At 38.9% G+C, this 16,887-nt stretch overlaps 1 protein-coding gene across 1 annotated transcript; it reads left to right on the top strand.

Annotated features, from left to right (window-relative positions):
* Nucleotides 1–2,086: 2,086 nt before the first annotated feature.
* On the top strand, nucleotides 2,087–11,504 carry LOC147328442 (serine protease HTRA3-like). The gene is made up of 10 exons (XM_086296818.1): nucleotides 2,087–2,698; nucleotides 6,517–6,622; nucleotides 7,050–7,272; nucleotides 7,681–7,878; nucleotides 8,017–8,049; nucleotides 9,624–9,741; nucleotides 9,864–9,911; nucleotides 10,185–10,242; nucleotides 10,668–10,763; nucleotides 11,008–11,504. The coding sequence occupies exons 1-10, from the start codon at nucleotides 2,272–2,274 to the stop codon at nucleotides 11,174–11,176; spliced, it is 1,476 nt and encodes a 491-aa protein (XP_086152944.1). The 5' UTR covers nucleotides 2,087–2,271; the 3' UTR covers nucleotides 11,177–11,504.
* Nucleotides 11,505–16,887: the final 5,383 nt, after the last annotated feature.

Here is a 16,887-nt window from a genome sequence, read left to right as displayed (position 1 = left end):
GGGGCCTTTTGTAAAGCAAAAAAACAAAAAGGTGCCCTGGTTCATCTGACCAATCGAGAATGTCAGTGATGTCATTCAAACGAGAAACAGAATATTTCCTACAGGTGTGCCTTGAAATTGTGGCGTGTGTTCTTTGTATAGCAGAGGTTTTCAAACCAATATACACCAAGGTGGTGGTAGATGTGAAGCACAGCTGAATAAGGTCACCACACATTCTCGCTAAGAAGTGACACACATCTGGAGAGGAAATAAAATGTGAAAAGAGCTGTTGCAATACTACCAGGATGTCTCGTCATCTTAGCAGTAGTGTGACACGGAGCCTTGCACAACAGTGCCCTCATGTGGAAAGTTTTCTTTATAACCTCAGGTTAATGGGTTCAAGTCACCACAAAAAAAATAGGCAGTCTTCTAAAATAGAGTACCAGGTCTTTTAAAACACTATAATAACCAAACGTATGATTCTGTACTCTGCTTGTGTGTATATATAGCTGTGGTCAAAGGTTTACATACACTCTTCATGGGCATGCATGTCCTGGTAATTTGGGGCTTTTTTAAACGGCTCTTTATCCACGGTGGAATGATTGTACAGCATACACCTTTACTGACTTCAAAAGTCAAGTTTGAGTTTATTTTTTATTTTTATCTGATCCATACTGGGTCAAATATATACACACAACCCACTAATATTTGGTTAAATGTTCCTTAGCAAGTCGCTCTTGGTTGCAATCAACAAACTTCTGACATAATTTTGGCTGGATATTTGGTCGGTTTCCTGGAATAGACTTGGTGTTTAAGCATAATCCATACATTTTCAATTGGCTTTAAGTTGAAGCTTTGGGAGGGCCATTCCAGAAGCTTGATGTTCACCTGTTTTATCCATTCTAAAACTAGTTTGATGTCTGTTCAGGGTTATTTTTCTGCTGGAACACTCAACTCTGTCCAAGTTAGATTTCTCTAAGTGTTGATTTGAGGTGAAGCTGAAGAATTTGAAGAATTCCCCCCGGAGCATGATGCTGCCACCATCATGTTTGAGGGTTGGTACAGTGTCTTAGGTTTGTAAGCCCCACCTTTACCCCTACAAACATGCCTCTTGTCATAGTGACCAAACAGCCCAATCTTTGTTTCATCTGAACATAAAACTTTCCTCTAGAAGGCATTTGGCTCATGCCTGTGGTGGGAAAGTGAAAATATCAGTGATGACGTGTCGATTTTGAAGCAGGGGCTTTTTTTTCTGGGTTGGCAGTCTCTCAGTCCATGGGGATGTAAAACTTGCTTTACTGTGGACAGTGATGTTGGAGTTTCAACAGTTTCCAGTTCACGCTTTAACCTTGACGGTTCCTGGGCTGTTCCAGAACATCCTAACCAGTTTATTCTCATCCCAGGATGACAGTTTGGATCTTCTTCCAGATCCTGGCAATGCGGTGACACGTCTCACTAACTCATACATAGATACAGTAACTTGAGCTAATGGTTTTGTAATCTGTAGTTTTTTCGTAATGGCCCTGAAAGACCTTCCTAAGTTGTGTAAATCTACAATTCCGCTTCTTAAATTGTCACTGAATTTCTTGGGCTTTCCTGTTGTTCGAAGTATTGCTCAATCCAGTGAGTACTGGCAAAGGAAAAACAACCAAGTAATCAATCATGAACACTAATGAAAATTTAACAGGACTTTCATTTGTCAAGTAAAAGTATAATGTAGAACCTTCAGCACTGCTTATTAAAATATTTAAATAAATGTACGTCTATATCTGAGCCTGTATCTACACTTTGTGACTTTGCAAGAACTGGAGAAAATGCAAAATTAAAAAAAATAAAGTGCACCCAGTTCTTGGTTTTTTGAAGATAAAGACCGTTTCAAAGGAATCAGAAGCCCAGACTACCAGGACATTCATGCCCATGATGAGTGTATGTAAATTTCTGACGTGTACAAGCTTCCCTGCAGTTATGTCTGTTATGAGCTTTTGTTTCCACTAGATGGCGCGCAGTATCTGTTTTATTTTAGTTGCCTGCCGTCGGAAGTGCACTTCAAGGCGATGAGTTTACACCACTTTTGAGAACGACTAAAGTCACAAGGCTGTAAAAATATGCAGACATAGACGGCTTGGCTTGTAGTCCTTTTTAGCCAGAAGAGCCACGGGAGATTGTACTTAGATTACTTTTTAGTTCTTAAAGAAGCAACCCCAATGTTTTCAATGTAGTAATTTAATATGATTTTGTGAGGGCATATATATATCTATATCATATTTATTTAAGCTTTCTGGCACTATTGACATGATGCAGCTCTTTATATTTGTGGCTGCGTTTTTCTTTGCGCACGAAATCACCGAAGCCGTTCGCTCTGACAAGTGCACCTCCCGGTGCGATGTGAGCTCGTGCCCGAGCCCCAGCTGTCCCGGTGGCTACGTTCCGGACAGATGTAACTGCTGCCTGGTGTGTTCCCCGCGTGAAGGAGACCCCTGCGGCCGCAAAGACGACCTGCCCTGCGGGGATGGATTGGAGTGCAAGTTATTCGCTGCGGGGAAGCGGCGAGGCTCCAAAGGGGTCTGTCGGTGTAAGATGGACCATGAAGTGTGTGGGAGCGACGGGAAAACGTATGGAAATGTGTGTAAGATGAGAGCAGCCAGTCGGAAAACTCTACTCAAGGGGAGACCCGCGGTCAGCCAAGCGCACAAAGGACCCTGTTCGCCTTTAGGAGCAGGTAGGGTTGCTTTAAGGTCGCCACAAACCTAGAATGTACAGGGTAGAATAGTTTTTTTCCCCGGATTTGGTATATATGTGTATATGTATGTAGGGGAGACCGGGGATAGTTGTAACGTGGGTCAGTTGTAACACTTCCAATTTCTCCAATCAGGGCTAAGTTTCAAATGATGTGACTCATCCTGTGCATGCCCAACTCAGTTCTGCTATCACATGTGAAAAATCAGCACATTTTGTCAAACACAGACAATTTAACATGAAAAAAAGTAATTTGTATACCAAAAAGTAAGTTTTTCTACTTTATTTCAATGTTTAATAACATTATCTGCTTTGCAGTTAAACTCATCAAACTTAAATTGTGTTATTTGTATGTCTATGGGGATATATTCTGTGTAAGTCTTTAGTGCTAGTGTTTTAGCCGTTGGCTGTAATGTTAGCTAGTTCATGGCTATAGGAGTCTGGGTCAGTTGTAACAGCAACAGTCTGGGTTAGTTGTAACAATAATGCAGATGTTACAACTTACCGCACTATTACTTTAACTTATATTAAACAAGTTGGGGCAACGACATCAGCAGAGAGAGGTTCACTGGTCGCTTTTGTATATGCAGTTAATGCCATTGGCAACACAATTCCTCCACTGTTTGTGTTCCCACACATACATTATGCAGACCACTGTGTCAGAGATGGACCAGTAGGAAGTACTGGTAGTGGAAATAAGTCAGGATGGGTGCAAGAAACAGATTTCCTCATCTTTCTGAAGCACTTTGCAAACCACACCAAGGTAAGCCATGATAAAAAGTAATGGAATTGCGATGCTGGTGAACAACTACATTTTTTCAGCTTCATTGTTATGTTCAAAATTGGTGCAAGAGCTGTAGTTTATAATGCCCACTGAGCCAATGAGGCCAAACTCAAGGAAGACCAACCAAAATTAATGAAATATTCAGTTGCAGAAAATTCCATAATTTGTCTTTTTTGGGGGGCTGGAATATGTTCAAAAGCTAGATTTCTGCATTCTGTCACACACACACACACACACACACACACAGCTATATAAATGGCTCTAAGTGCATTCATGTGTTGAATAAACAAAGATTACATGTTAATATTTTGTCAGTACCCTTATTTCATTGTGTTACATTTTACCCCAGGATATGTTACAACTAGATTAGATTAGATTAGATTAGATTAGATTAGATTAGATAGAACTTTATTAATCCCTCGGGTGGGTTCCTCTGGGAAATTCGATTTCCAAAAAAAGCACAGCACCGACAGAAGTTACAGAGTTACAGAATATTATATATATATATATATATATATATATATACACACACACACACACACACACACACACACACACATATATAAATACAGAGACAATATAAATAAAATATACGAAGGGGATAAATAGAATAAATAGGAATAAAAAATAAAAATACAAGTGAATTGCACATTTCAAGTATTGAGGTCTATTGCACTGTTGACTATTTACAAAAGTATTGCACAAAAGGTATTGCACAGTGAGGTGAAGAGGCACTACAGCTTAGTTGTTCCCCCCTCCTTTGTCCTCCTGTTTCCCCTCCCTCTCCCCTCCAGGGAGGAGTTAAACAGTCTGATGGCGTGTGGGACAAAGGAGTTTTTAAGTCTGTTAGTTCTTGTCTTTGGGAGAAGCAACCTGTCACTGAACAGACTCTTCTGGTTGTTAATGGCCGTGTGCAGAGGATGCCCAGCATTGTCCATAATGTCCATCAGTTTCTTTAGTGTCCTTTTCTCTGCCACTGTCACCAGAGTGTCCAGCTTCATGCCGACCACAGAGCTAGCCCTCCTGATCAGTTTCTCCAGCCTGGATGAGTCCCTCTTTGCTGTGCTGCTCCCCCAGCACACCACAGCATAGAAAAGTACTCCAGCAACCACTGACTGGTAAAACATCCTCAGGAGCTTCCTGCAGATGTTAAAAGACCTCAGCCTCCTGAGGAAGTACAGTCGGCTTTGGGCTTTTTTATACAGGTGCTCTGTGTTGCTAACTAACCCAGACTATGGGGTTAACTGTAACATTTCACTCTTTGTGTTTGAGACCATACCATGCAATGGGTAATTGTGCTGCAGAGAAAATAGCTGCACTATTTAATAGCAGAGACATGTAAATACTTTGCATTACATTTTGAATCCACTACCTTAAAAGAGCTTCAATTTACAGACAGAAATGTCAAAAATGTTACAACTATCCCCGGTCTCCCCTATATATGGGTATATATACACATATATGTGTATATGTGTATATTTGTGTACACATATTTGTGTACTCATATTTGTGTGCGCATACGTGTGCGCATACGTGTGCGCATTCGTGTGCGCATACGTGTGTATAAAATATCTAGATTAGGGGCACTGAGGCAAGGTTGGTTTTTTATTTTTTGTTTACTGAAACATATTCCAATTATAGTTATATAATGGACATAATGTGTAGGCTCTCAGCTTTCGTTTGAGGATATCACATTCAGGTTGGATGAGGGTTTTAGGAGTTTCGGCTCCTTAACATATGCCACCCTCTTTTTAACGGGACCAAAAGTAATTGGAAAATTGATTCAAAGGAAGGTGTGGGCAATTCCTTCATTATGTCATTATTAGTTAAGCAGATAAAAGTCCTGGAATTGATTTGAGGTGTGCTGCCTGCATTGGGAAGATTTTTCTTTGAACAGACAACATGCAATCAAAGGAGCGCTCCATGCAGGTGAGACAAGCCATCTGTAAGCTGTGAAAACAGAAAAAAAAACATCAGAGAAATTGCTACAATATTAGAAGTGGCAAAACCTACACTGCTGAACTCAGCAATGCAAAAAGACCTGGATGTCCAGAGAAGACAGCAGTGGTGGATGATCGCAGAATCATTTTCATGGTGAAGAGAAACCCCTTCACAACAGCCAGCCGAGTGAGCAAGACTCTCCAGGAGGAAGTTGTAATCATAAACCTCAAGAATAAAAAGGTTGGACAAGCTAAAAAAAAAAAAAAATTCTAAAAAAGCCAGCAAAGGTCTGGAAGAACAGTCTTTCAACAGATGAAACCAAGATCAACCTCTACCAGAAAGATGGCAAGAAAAAAGTATGGCGAAGCAAACCACATCATCTGTAAAACATGGCGGAGGCAGTGTGATGGCTTGAGCGTGCATGGCTGCCAGTGGCGGACAGGGACACTAATGTTTATTGAAGATGTATCTGCTCAAATCCAGCTAAACTGAGTCACATTGATTGGCCGGTGTTTCATAATAAAAATAAACAATGAACCAAAACATACAGCCAAAGCAAACCAGGAGTTTATTAAAGCAAAGAAGTGCAATATCCTTGTGTTGCCAAATCAGTCACCTGATCTTAACCCAACTGAGCATGCATTTCACTTGTTCACGATTAAACTGTGGACAGAAAGGTCCACAACAGTAACTGAAAGCTGCTGCAGTGAAGGCCTGGCAGAGCATTAAAAAGGAGGAAACCCAGCATCTGGTGATGTCCATGAGTTCAAGACTTCAGGCTGTCATTGCTAGCAAAGGGTTTTCAACCAAGTATGGGAAATTAACATTTTATTTTCAGTAATTTAATTTGTCCAATTACTTTTGAGTCCCCTGGGATGAAGGGATTGTGTTACAAAAATGCTTTAGTTTCTCACATTTTTATGCATCTTTTTTGTTCAACCCACTAAATTAAAGCTGAAAGTGTGAGTTGTTTCAAAAGTTGACTCTGTCCAAATATTTATGGACCTAACTGTAGCTATAGATAGATTGATTGCTGTCTGTATTAATGTTTTGGTGGGGTTTTCTTGTCAGTATAGGTCGTACCCTGATTCGTCTCAGCAGCCCTCGATACAAGTTCAACTTCATTGCTGATGTCGTGGAGAAAATAGCCCCTGCTGTCGTCCACATTGAGCTGTTCTTAAGGTTTGGATTGTGTATGTGTATAAAAATAACAAAAATTGCTTATTTATATTGTTTTATAGCATAATGGCTTGATTTGTCTGCTTTGATCTCAAGTAAGAAAAAACGAGTGCAACCTGTTTCCTCAACAGGCTGTTTTAGGGATATTGGGCCCAATCAAGTGCTGTTTGCCTGCTATTATAAGTAGCATAAAATTACATTCAAATTTAAGCTTAAAATTAAAATAAAATTCAAATCATGCATAAAATTAAGCATACAATTTAGTCCAAAGCACATCACATTAAGGCATAAAACTCTCCAAGCTGCCAAAATTACTTCTATATAGGGCAACCAGAATGTGAAATATATGCAAGAAAAGCACATTTTAATTATTATTGTTATTATTAATCATGTTCGCTTTAATAATTTTTCATTTACCCTCTGTTTCCAGGCATCCTCTTTTAGGTCGCCACATGCGGCTCTCCAGTGGCTCTGGGTTCATCGTGTCCCACTCAGGTGTGATTGTGACCAACGCTCATGTGGTAACCACAGCTGCCTTGGTGACAGGCAGGCCACAGCTGCGTGTTCAGCTCCACGACGGAGATGCATATGAAGCCGTGGTGAAAGACATAGACAGGAAGGCAGACATTGCTACAATCAAGGTCAATCCACAGGTAAGGGCACAAGCCCTGACATGCTATCATCATAAGCTTCTCTACCCTCTTCTCCTTTTCAAATATAAACACATGAATCTTTAGATTTTTTTACATCCATAAATCTTAAATGAGCCCACATAAACCACACAGCCCACATCCTGACACATTTCTTTGTCAACATCTGACAGTTTTCTGCTAGACATTAATAAGACTTTCATAAACACTAGCTCCGTGAGTCACAGACAGAGCGCTGATGTGTGTAATCTCACACCCCTGTCTGAAATACCTGGAGAGTTTTGTAAGCTTTCAACTATTCCTCTTCCTCTAAATGTCTTTTCTTCTTTTCATCTGTGTTGCTCTGACATACTCGCGTTTTCGCCTGTGTGCTGGTATTTTTTGAGTGGGGTTTTTTTGTGCTTGTTGTAGCAGAAGAAACTTCGCGTGCTGTCTCTGGGCAGTTCGGCTGATCTGAGGCCAGGAGAGTTTGTGGTTGCCATTGGCAGCCCTTTCGCCCTGCAGAACACTGTCACCACCGGCATCGTCAGCACTACACAAAGAGATGGCAAAGAGCTGGGCATAAAGGACTCAGACATGGACTACATCCAAACTGATGCTATTATTAACGTGAAACATTTTTAAATATCTCCATCTATACACATTGATTGCATTATTGAACTACATAATTGTCTTTTAATATTCCCATATGTGTAAGAATTACTGTTGTGCTTGTTTCTATTTTATATCTTCCATACTTGTGTCAAGTACGGCAATTCGGGAGGACCTCTTGTTAACTTGGTAAGTGGTGTTCTCTAAGGTACAGTAGATGATCCATTTGATTTTGGAGTGTTTTCAGTTTGGCCTCAAACAAAGAACGGAGTTTTCACCAACACAGCATAAACAGTTATGAGTCACCAAATTGTCATATGAGCCTGAATATCACAAACGTATTATTCGCCAAAGCACAGAGGGAGCTTAAGTGTGATATACACTACAGACATTATACCTGATTTTGTTGTATGTATTGCAGCACATTTAAAGAAACTATTAACTGTCACAAATAGCTTTGTAGATGTGTGCATAACAAGGCACAGAATGCAAACAAAATGTGAGCTTTACCAGCTGAACAGTACTCCAAGAAGCACAAAGTTAAGAGTCACGAAAACCCAAAGAATCTAGAAAGAAGAACAAAGAACCAGGTTAATTCCAAAGAAAATAAACTGGACAGCATGAAAGGGAAGTGGAGGAGCACACACAGGAAATTCCAAAGATCAACAGTAAAAAGGGACGACAGGATTATAATTACGGAAAAATTATTATTGATGAAAACAGTAGGGAGAGGAGCACAGGAAGCAAAACTGACGCAAGACACAAAAGAAAGCAAACCTTCAAAGTAAAACACTAACAATTAACAAACGAACACACATGGAAACTCTTGCTAATATCAAAACACAAGATATCATAAAAAAATAAAACTCACGCTCTACGAGAACAAGAAATGAAAACAGGAAATCCAGATGTTCAACAAACACAAAATCAGAATCAAAACACTTTACTAATCCCTAAGAAAATTATGTGGTCACAGTTGCTCCAAAATAACAAAAAGAGTAACTATCTAAACTAGTGAAATAATACAGTGTATTGCAAGGCTGAAAAATATAGCAAACGAGCACTAATAAATAGAAACGGCTCTATTTCATAAATATAATTCAGTATATTACACATATTAAATATATATGGTTGAAAAAAAAATCTAAACTTCAAACATTAGAAAAATAAAACATGACTAAGACTCAAAAATACTAAGAAACCAGAATGCAGAACCAAAGCACAAAAACCTGCGATATGATACAGTCTTTGCTTGTTTTATAAACCCTCTTGTGTCCCATGAACTATGAACTCAAAATGGCTCAAAATTGATTTACAGATTTGTTCAAGCATATTTTCTTGTGGCCAGTGATTAACGGCTATAGCTGTTACTCCAATTCTGGAGTTCTACTAATATTAATTATAAAAAAGCTCAAAGTAGAAACGTGCAGTTTATTTTTATTGACTGCAGTAACACTGGGACACAATCGTGACACATCATGCGTCACATGCTTTAAAGTGTTCTGTGTAATGACACATTTATAACGCCATAAACGAGTGCACGTTTAAAAAGGCACATGCATTGTGTTTTTATCAATATATCATAGCAACTGTAGTTGTGCCACATGCTCGGCTCTACATACCAACTGATGCAGTTTTTTTTTCTGGAAATCTTGACATATTTTTCTCAGTTCTTACTGGCTGATATTTATGTCAGCATCAAGTCCTTTTTGGCAGCCATCATGTTGTGTTTGTCTTTCAACATGTGTTTGTGTTTCCTTCAGGATGGTGAGGTGATTGGAATCAACACTCTTAAAGTGACAGCAGGAATTTCCTTCGCTATACCGGCAGACCGCATCAGCCGCTTTCTCTCAGAGTCACAGATTAAACACAAGAAAGATGGTGACTTTTTTTTGTGAAGTTTATCATCTTATTATCTAAAATATCTTTAAATGACTATTTCCCCCCAGTATATGTCTCTAATTTTCATTACCTACTACTCTGACTGGTTTTTGTTGTGACAGAAAAGAGACAGCAGAAAAGAAAAATGGACAAACCACAGTCTGATGCAGGTGAGAGACAAGACGTTTTTGTGCAAATATTATAACTATTTACATATATGGCAAAACATGCAGTTAAGAGTGTAGACTAAAAGTTAATAGATCTTTAATAACAAATGAAATCCTCAGGATTTGGACTATAATTTTAATGGCTACATTTATATTTTAATATGTGTTTAATAAAATAGTTATTAACTGTCTCCTCAGCTCATCTTTCCCCGTCAGCCCAACTTAGCCTTTGCATGAGGCTGTGTTTAAATTATGGTTATATTGTTGTGCTTTCAGACGCGTCCCTAGTTAAGAGACACTTTTTAGGCATCTGGATGGTCACCATCACCAAAGCGTAAGTTGTTACAAAGTCACACACATATTAGACTGTAAGGAGAAAATAAATTTTGCACTAATGTTCTTTAATACACTTCCTACTACCGATAAAGGTGGCATACCCAAATAATACTAAGAGCAACATTTGTTTTGTGAATAAATCATTTAACAAACAAACCGACAAATTCTGTGTTATTCTATGGGAAACATAAGTTGGCTTCAGGAGCTGGTATTGCTGCTTGTCTACTTTGTCTGTAGCCAAACAACTTTACCTTTGATTTGTCAGCAGGAGCTGTTTCATAGAAAATCAAATGTTTGCATGTCTGAGTATGTCCGAAAAGGGAATTAGTTTTATGTGATGCACTTCCTTTTTTTACATAATTGAAATGATAATGTGTAAAAAAATGTTAATAGCATTAATATTGTGTCCTACGTGTGCCACAGTCTTGTAGAAGAGTTGCGACTTCATAACCCAGACTTCCCCGACATCAGTAGTGGAGTTTTGGTGCGGCAGGTCATACCTAACACTCCAGCAGAAAAGTATGCTCACACACACCTGCAAAAAGTACACACACACACACACACACACACACACACACACACACACACACACACACACACACACACACACATTTCAAATGATATCACCCTGTTTCATACTTCCAGAAAGTGATTGCAGATTTATGGACAATGATGTCATTATAAGTCTGAATCTTCTTTTTCTCTTTCTGGCACACTTGTAGTAAACGGTTGACTCGAGCTTCTTTTCTTTTCCATGTCTTAGAGGAGGGATTAGGGAAGGTGACGTTATAGTGAAGTTGAATGCAAAGCCAGTCAGGACCACTGAAGACATCCATGAGGTGTTGCAGAGCGACCAGCCACTCCTACTTGAGATTCGCAGAGGGAACGATGACTTACTCTTCAATATCCACCCACAGCTTTTGGTACATTGAAAACTGGGAGAATTGATATCTTTTAGTTGTGAAGAGGCAGGACTCAATATGTCCAGTACTGATTTCTTATTAAAACAAGAGAACGGAAAAGAGCAGTTCCTTTCCCAACTAGCCTGATGATGTATGCTTTGGTAGAGTTTGAAATACTGTAGTTTAACACAGACTTCAAAATACAGCTCAGTAGAATCCATTGCACTGTATATTTAAGGCGCTTTAGAATAAAAGCTTAGAAGAAGGATCTGTGCAGTTGTGTGTTTTTCTGTCTAGTCTGTTCAGCAGCTGCTTTCCAGAAGGCAGCTTCCATTCCTTTGTTTATGTCTTCTCATCCCTCCTCCATCCTCTCTCTTGGAAAGACTTTCTCCTAATTTAAACAAACCTAAGTCAGCACCTCCACATACGGAACACAGGCACTATGAGTAAAATCCTGTTACAGGGAACAGCTGGTTGTATTCTTTCCTGTTTTGGAAATGAAAAATCTTCAGTCATAACATAACCTGAATCTTAAAGTTGCACACCCTGAAGTAGCCTGAAAGTACTTATACAAAAGCCAAATTAAATCAAGATGGCAGAAAAATATCTTTCAGTAGCTTGACATTTTGCACATACTACATATATGCTTATACTTTTGAATAGTGTTGTTTTGGTTTATTTATCATTCTAAAAGCCTTCCTCCATGCTGAAATGACCTCAGAAATGACCTTGTAACCCACTTGAACTCCCTGTAAGTCCACACATCATAAACTGAGCCCAGACAGAAAACCCTTCCTGTTTATTTAAACATAGACTCTGTCTGGTTACTGTTGGCTGGAACAAGCAGAGGCCAAGGAAGCAAAGACAAACTGGAAGAACAAAAAGGAAAGTGGGCTCACAAACAGGAAAAACAGGGAGGAAATGTAGCTAATAAGTGACTCCTGCTGTGAACAAATAACTACCATTTCAGCCGGTCCTCGCAGACTGATTTTAATATGGTTCTCTGTGCTGCACTCAGCGTGTGACTTGATGGAGCAGTTGTTGGAGTGTGGGTGGTGTTTTCTAGTCTTGCCAAGACAGATTGTTATAGCTGAGCGCCAGACTACTTCAGTAAGGCAGACAGAGGACACAGCTGTGTCCACACTAAAACAATATATCTAAGCCCACACTAAATATAAACTTTCACTCAACAACAAAGGCCATGTGTTTTTACAGTAAAGCCAGAGTTTTACAGATATCTCTGCATGCATATAAAGCACAACATATACTCTTCTGTACACTGTTTGTACTTTAGATTAGTGCATTCCCTATGCAACCCAGTCAGTGTGTTGCCATCTAGAGGCCAAATATAGTTTAGTTTGAAATAAACACAATTTATGATTCCCAAAGAATCCACTAGATGGCAGATGGAGAATAAAGAATTTCCTCCCAACGTGGCAATTGCTCAAACGCTCATCTTAAAGGACTGCTGCACTATAGAAGTCTATATATAGCTCTGGTTTCTGATTGCATCCTTTTGCACTTAAAGCAGAAGAGACAGTTAAACATTTCAACAGCATGTAAGACTGTCAGAGAGACAATCGTGCAGGTGGAACTACACAGATGGAACTATTTTATTTATTGATTTTTTATATATAAGGTTTTCATAATATACAACCTGGATATCTCTAGGTGTATATTACCTCTCGCCCTGTGACACTTGGGATAGGCTAGGGATAAGAAAATAAGTAAATGGAAGGATAGATGAATTCCAAGTGCTAATCATAGTGCTAAAAACAATATAGGGATAATGTCTCATTTGCTATAAACAAAAAGAATTCTTTATTAACTCTGAGACATCACATGGGTGTAAAACATCCCATTTTTCCTCTATCCAATCCAAAGATTGTGCTTTTAAGATGTGGAAAAAATAGTTGATGTTGAAGATTTTTAAACACAACACTCTTGCATTATTCCAGATTTTGATATTCTTTATAACGCCTTGTATCTTAAACGTCAAACTTTCATGTATTGATCTGTACTGTTGCTGTATCTTTTCACTTTTATTTGTTGGTAAATAATTTCTCAACCACTTTCTTAATAAGATCAATTGTACACAGATGGAACTATTTTATTTATTGATTTTTTTTAATATATATATAAGGTTTTCATAATATACAACCTGGATATCTCTAGGTAGTATGTTACCTCTCGCCCTGTGACACTTTAAGAAAATGGAAGGTGTTGGGATTAAATAATTTACAGTGCCTCAGTAATGCTATGCTTTTTTATTAATAAGTGTTATAAAGTTATATAGTGTAGTATTAAGTGGACACAGCCCTGAAAAATAAAGGCATGAGACCATGTGTCCTTAGGGAGTAGAAAGCTGTAGACTCTCGCTCACGCTTGCTTGGGAAAATGTAGATAAGAGGGGACCATCTCTAGTGGAAAGTTACTGAGACACTGTTGTTTAGACTAGAATGAGCTTCTGTAATAAAACTGTTAGGGCCACACCACCATTTTGAGATCCGCGGCAACGTGTCATGAAGGACGCATGTCCCTTCTAGAAGTAATAAAGTGTTAAATGGTCTACTGAGCAGTGTTTTGTCTTCCATTGGATGCCTCTGAGGAATCAAAAGAACTCGGTGAAGTGTTGATATTTACAAAGGATAGATGGATTTCCATATTTGTGCTTTTGTCTGTGGTCTTCTGTTTTCTATGACTCAGCCGTCATCAGCATTTGAATCACAGTCTGATGACACGTGTGATGTAATGTTACCAAGGTGCTGTCAATCTAATCTGATATCTTGGTGTTGAAGTGAAATAAATAACAACCTCTCTTTTTTTTTTCCAGCCATCTCACTGCTGCACATTTAACACGGGATATTTCACATCTTGGAGAAATTCTTAAATTTTCAAGGACTTTTTCAGGGATCTTCATCCTTGCCTCTTTTACTCTCTTTCCGCTCATTCCACACCAGGGTTTCATTCAAAGCCACCCACACTTTAGCTCCCATCTGTCAGTGTTCAGTTTATGGTAAGAGTCCAGGGTAAAGGCCCAGAGACAGAGACCTTAGACGTCCAGGAGAGGCAGCCAGGGGGAAAAATGGACCGTCAGCTCAATTACATGTTCACAGAAAAATGGTGATGATGCTTATGATGCTTTGTGAGTTAAGGGCTAACAGATATTCATATTAGGCTTTAATCATAACGTCCCTTATAATGTCAAACTGTGAGTCATCAGTGACCTCAGAACCTGATGGCATTTTGAGTCCCATCAGCAGCACTTAATGGAAGCTGAGCAACATCATCTCCTCAATGCTTGAAAACACACACAGGACCTTTATGTGCCACTCGGAATATCCAGGGATGAATTTATCTGTTCGTAGGGAATGTAACTGTTTAATTAATGATCTAATAATAAAAAGAAAAGAAAACCCTTCTGATTTTGGATTTGTGCATATCTGTGGGTTTTCGTCCAATCGAGGAAGTGAACTGGAGACGTCCGTAACACTTGACAGTATTAGGTTTGACCTGTGTTACTGGCAACCTCTAGCAAGAGACTGCGTTTATAGTAAACTTTTATATTTAGAGGAAGTTTAAGAGTCAAGACCACAGATTGGAGCATTTGGCATAGACAGCTTGCACTGGCTTAAAAAAAAGAAACCCTGTTAAATTGTGGTGTTACAGAAGTACAGGCCCTAACTACACCCATCTGTCTCAAATCCTACTCTCTATGACTCATGGCTTACTGATCACTACTAACGTGGGCAATTTACTCTAAAAAGACAAAAAGACAAAGCTACCAGACTTTTACAGAGTGAATCTGTTAGTCTTTCGACCTACCTCCCACACAGGCACACAAACATCCTCAGCATGGATGATAACACAGCAATACACCACATTTTTTACACAGTGATGCTCCACAACTGGACAATTAGTGTTAGAAAAAAGTTAAATACACCCATGTGCTGTTGTGTTGAGCGTTTTGCTGAAAATAGACTTCTTGTTTCCTCTTCTGCAAACATATTAAGTTGGTTTATCACACAGTGAAGTGCAAAGCTATTCTTGGAATGACGTGCACTTCAGGACACTTCAGATTATATTTCCCAGAGGTCGGTTTTCTAAAATTTAATGAGAGCTTAAATTCCAAGCATTCCTCTCAAAGTATGGCCTGTTTTTATTGAAATCTTTTTTGGAAATAGTCCACAGTCACTTCAGAGTTGGCTTTTTCAGAGTGACAGGAGATGAGTTCTCACTTGTTTTTCTCTTTGTCTTGCTACACATACGTCCTATCAACCCATTTTAACAGTGGTTCCACGTGGGTTTAGTAAATGACAGATGTGCTGCTTTTGATTATACTAAAGGGGAAAGAGTGAATACACATTTACTTTCATTATTTCATGCATTTAACATATGCACATATGCCAGAGCTGCTGATGCCCTCCCTGTAACTCTTCTTTCTTTGACTTCTAGTTTGTTTTTCAGAAGGAAAATTAGTCACCAGTGTCTATTTTTCAGATGCATAGCCCCTAGGCACTAACTGCAGAGCTTATAAAACACTTGGAAACTGTGTAGGAGACACGGTGCCCTTTTCTGGAAGACCTCTCATTTAATATTTCTGGTTGTGAATGTGCTTGGCATTCCTACTGTTTGATATTGCAGTATTTATAAATATTCACTAAGCTTAAAACTTATGCAAGAATTGTTTTAATATCAGACACTCATGATAGCGGATCTGATATTGTCTGTATTTTGAACTCCCACTGTCAACATTTCAAGTTATCAACAGCTCCCAAAACTGGTATGTGAAAGGTTAGCTTGTAGTAAGGAGTTACATATGGACAGTAAAAGAACCAAGTATGCAGCATCTTATCTGCTCTATAACATTTTATGGTCTTTCCTGCTCACTGTTCTGCTTTTCAGACTGCGGCCACTATTTTTAGTTTGCTTTATCCTCTGTCATCAGTTACCCACACATGTTCTGTGTTGGGAAGGTTACTTTTAAAATGTATTCAACTACAGATTACAGAATACATGCCCCCAAACGTAATTCGTGATGCATTCTGTTGAGTTACTCAATGAGAGTAATGTATTCTGAATACTTTGGATTACTTAATATATTATCAAGCTTTTTACAACTACATGAATGTACTATTGTGTGATTTATTACTATTACTGAAGGCTACAAATACCAACTAGATTTTTTTTTTTGTGTGTCCCTTTAGGATCTTTAGCCATCAGAATTGTTGTCTTAAGGCCAAGAAAGATGCCAAGCGGATTTATTTTACCAAGTGGATCATCATGGCCTTGCCATATTGGTCCATTTGATTGACCTTTATTATAATTATGAATTTATTTTATTTTCAGTTGCTACAAACGGGACAGACATGACTGGGGGATAGGACAGGGAGAAAGAATGAAAGAAAGAGAGGGAGAGAAAGAAAACCAAAGGGGAGAAGAGACGGTGAGAAGGGGGGGAAGAAAGAAAAAACAAAACAAACAAACACCTGGATCACCTGTATGGAGAAAAAAAACAGAAGAGAAAGCAAACAACAAAGAGCAACATAATAAAAAAAACCCCAAAAAACAGCACCATCACAAAAAATTAGCTAGCAGTAGATAACAGTAGATACTAAATAATAAACGATATTGTGCAGCACGCAACATAGACAGCGCACAATGTGCTTTGAGGCAGCCGCCAAGAAAGCTGTAGTCCACGTCTGTGAACACCCGTGTGTACACCTGTGTGCATACCTGTG

The sequence above is a fragment of the Aulonocara sp. 'chitande type north' Nkhata Bay genome, linkage group LG6 (genome assembly GCF_057382095.1).
Source record: "Aulonocara sp. 'chitande type north' Nkhata Bay isolate Kocher_YH1m ecotype deep benthic linkage group LG6, A_spYH_male_GT1.1, whole genome shotgun sequence".
Classification (NCBI taxonomy): Eukaryota; Metazoa; Chordata; class Actinopteri; order Cichliformes; family Cichlidae; genus Aulonocara; species Aulonocara sp. 'chitande type north' Nkhata Bay.
This window is presented reverse-complemented; position numbering and strand designations above follow the sequence as displayed.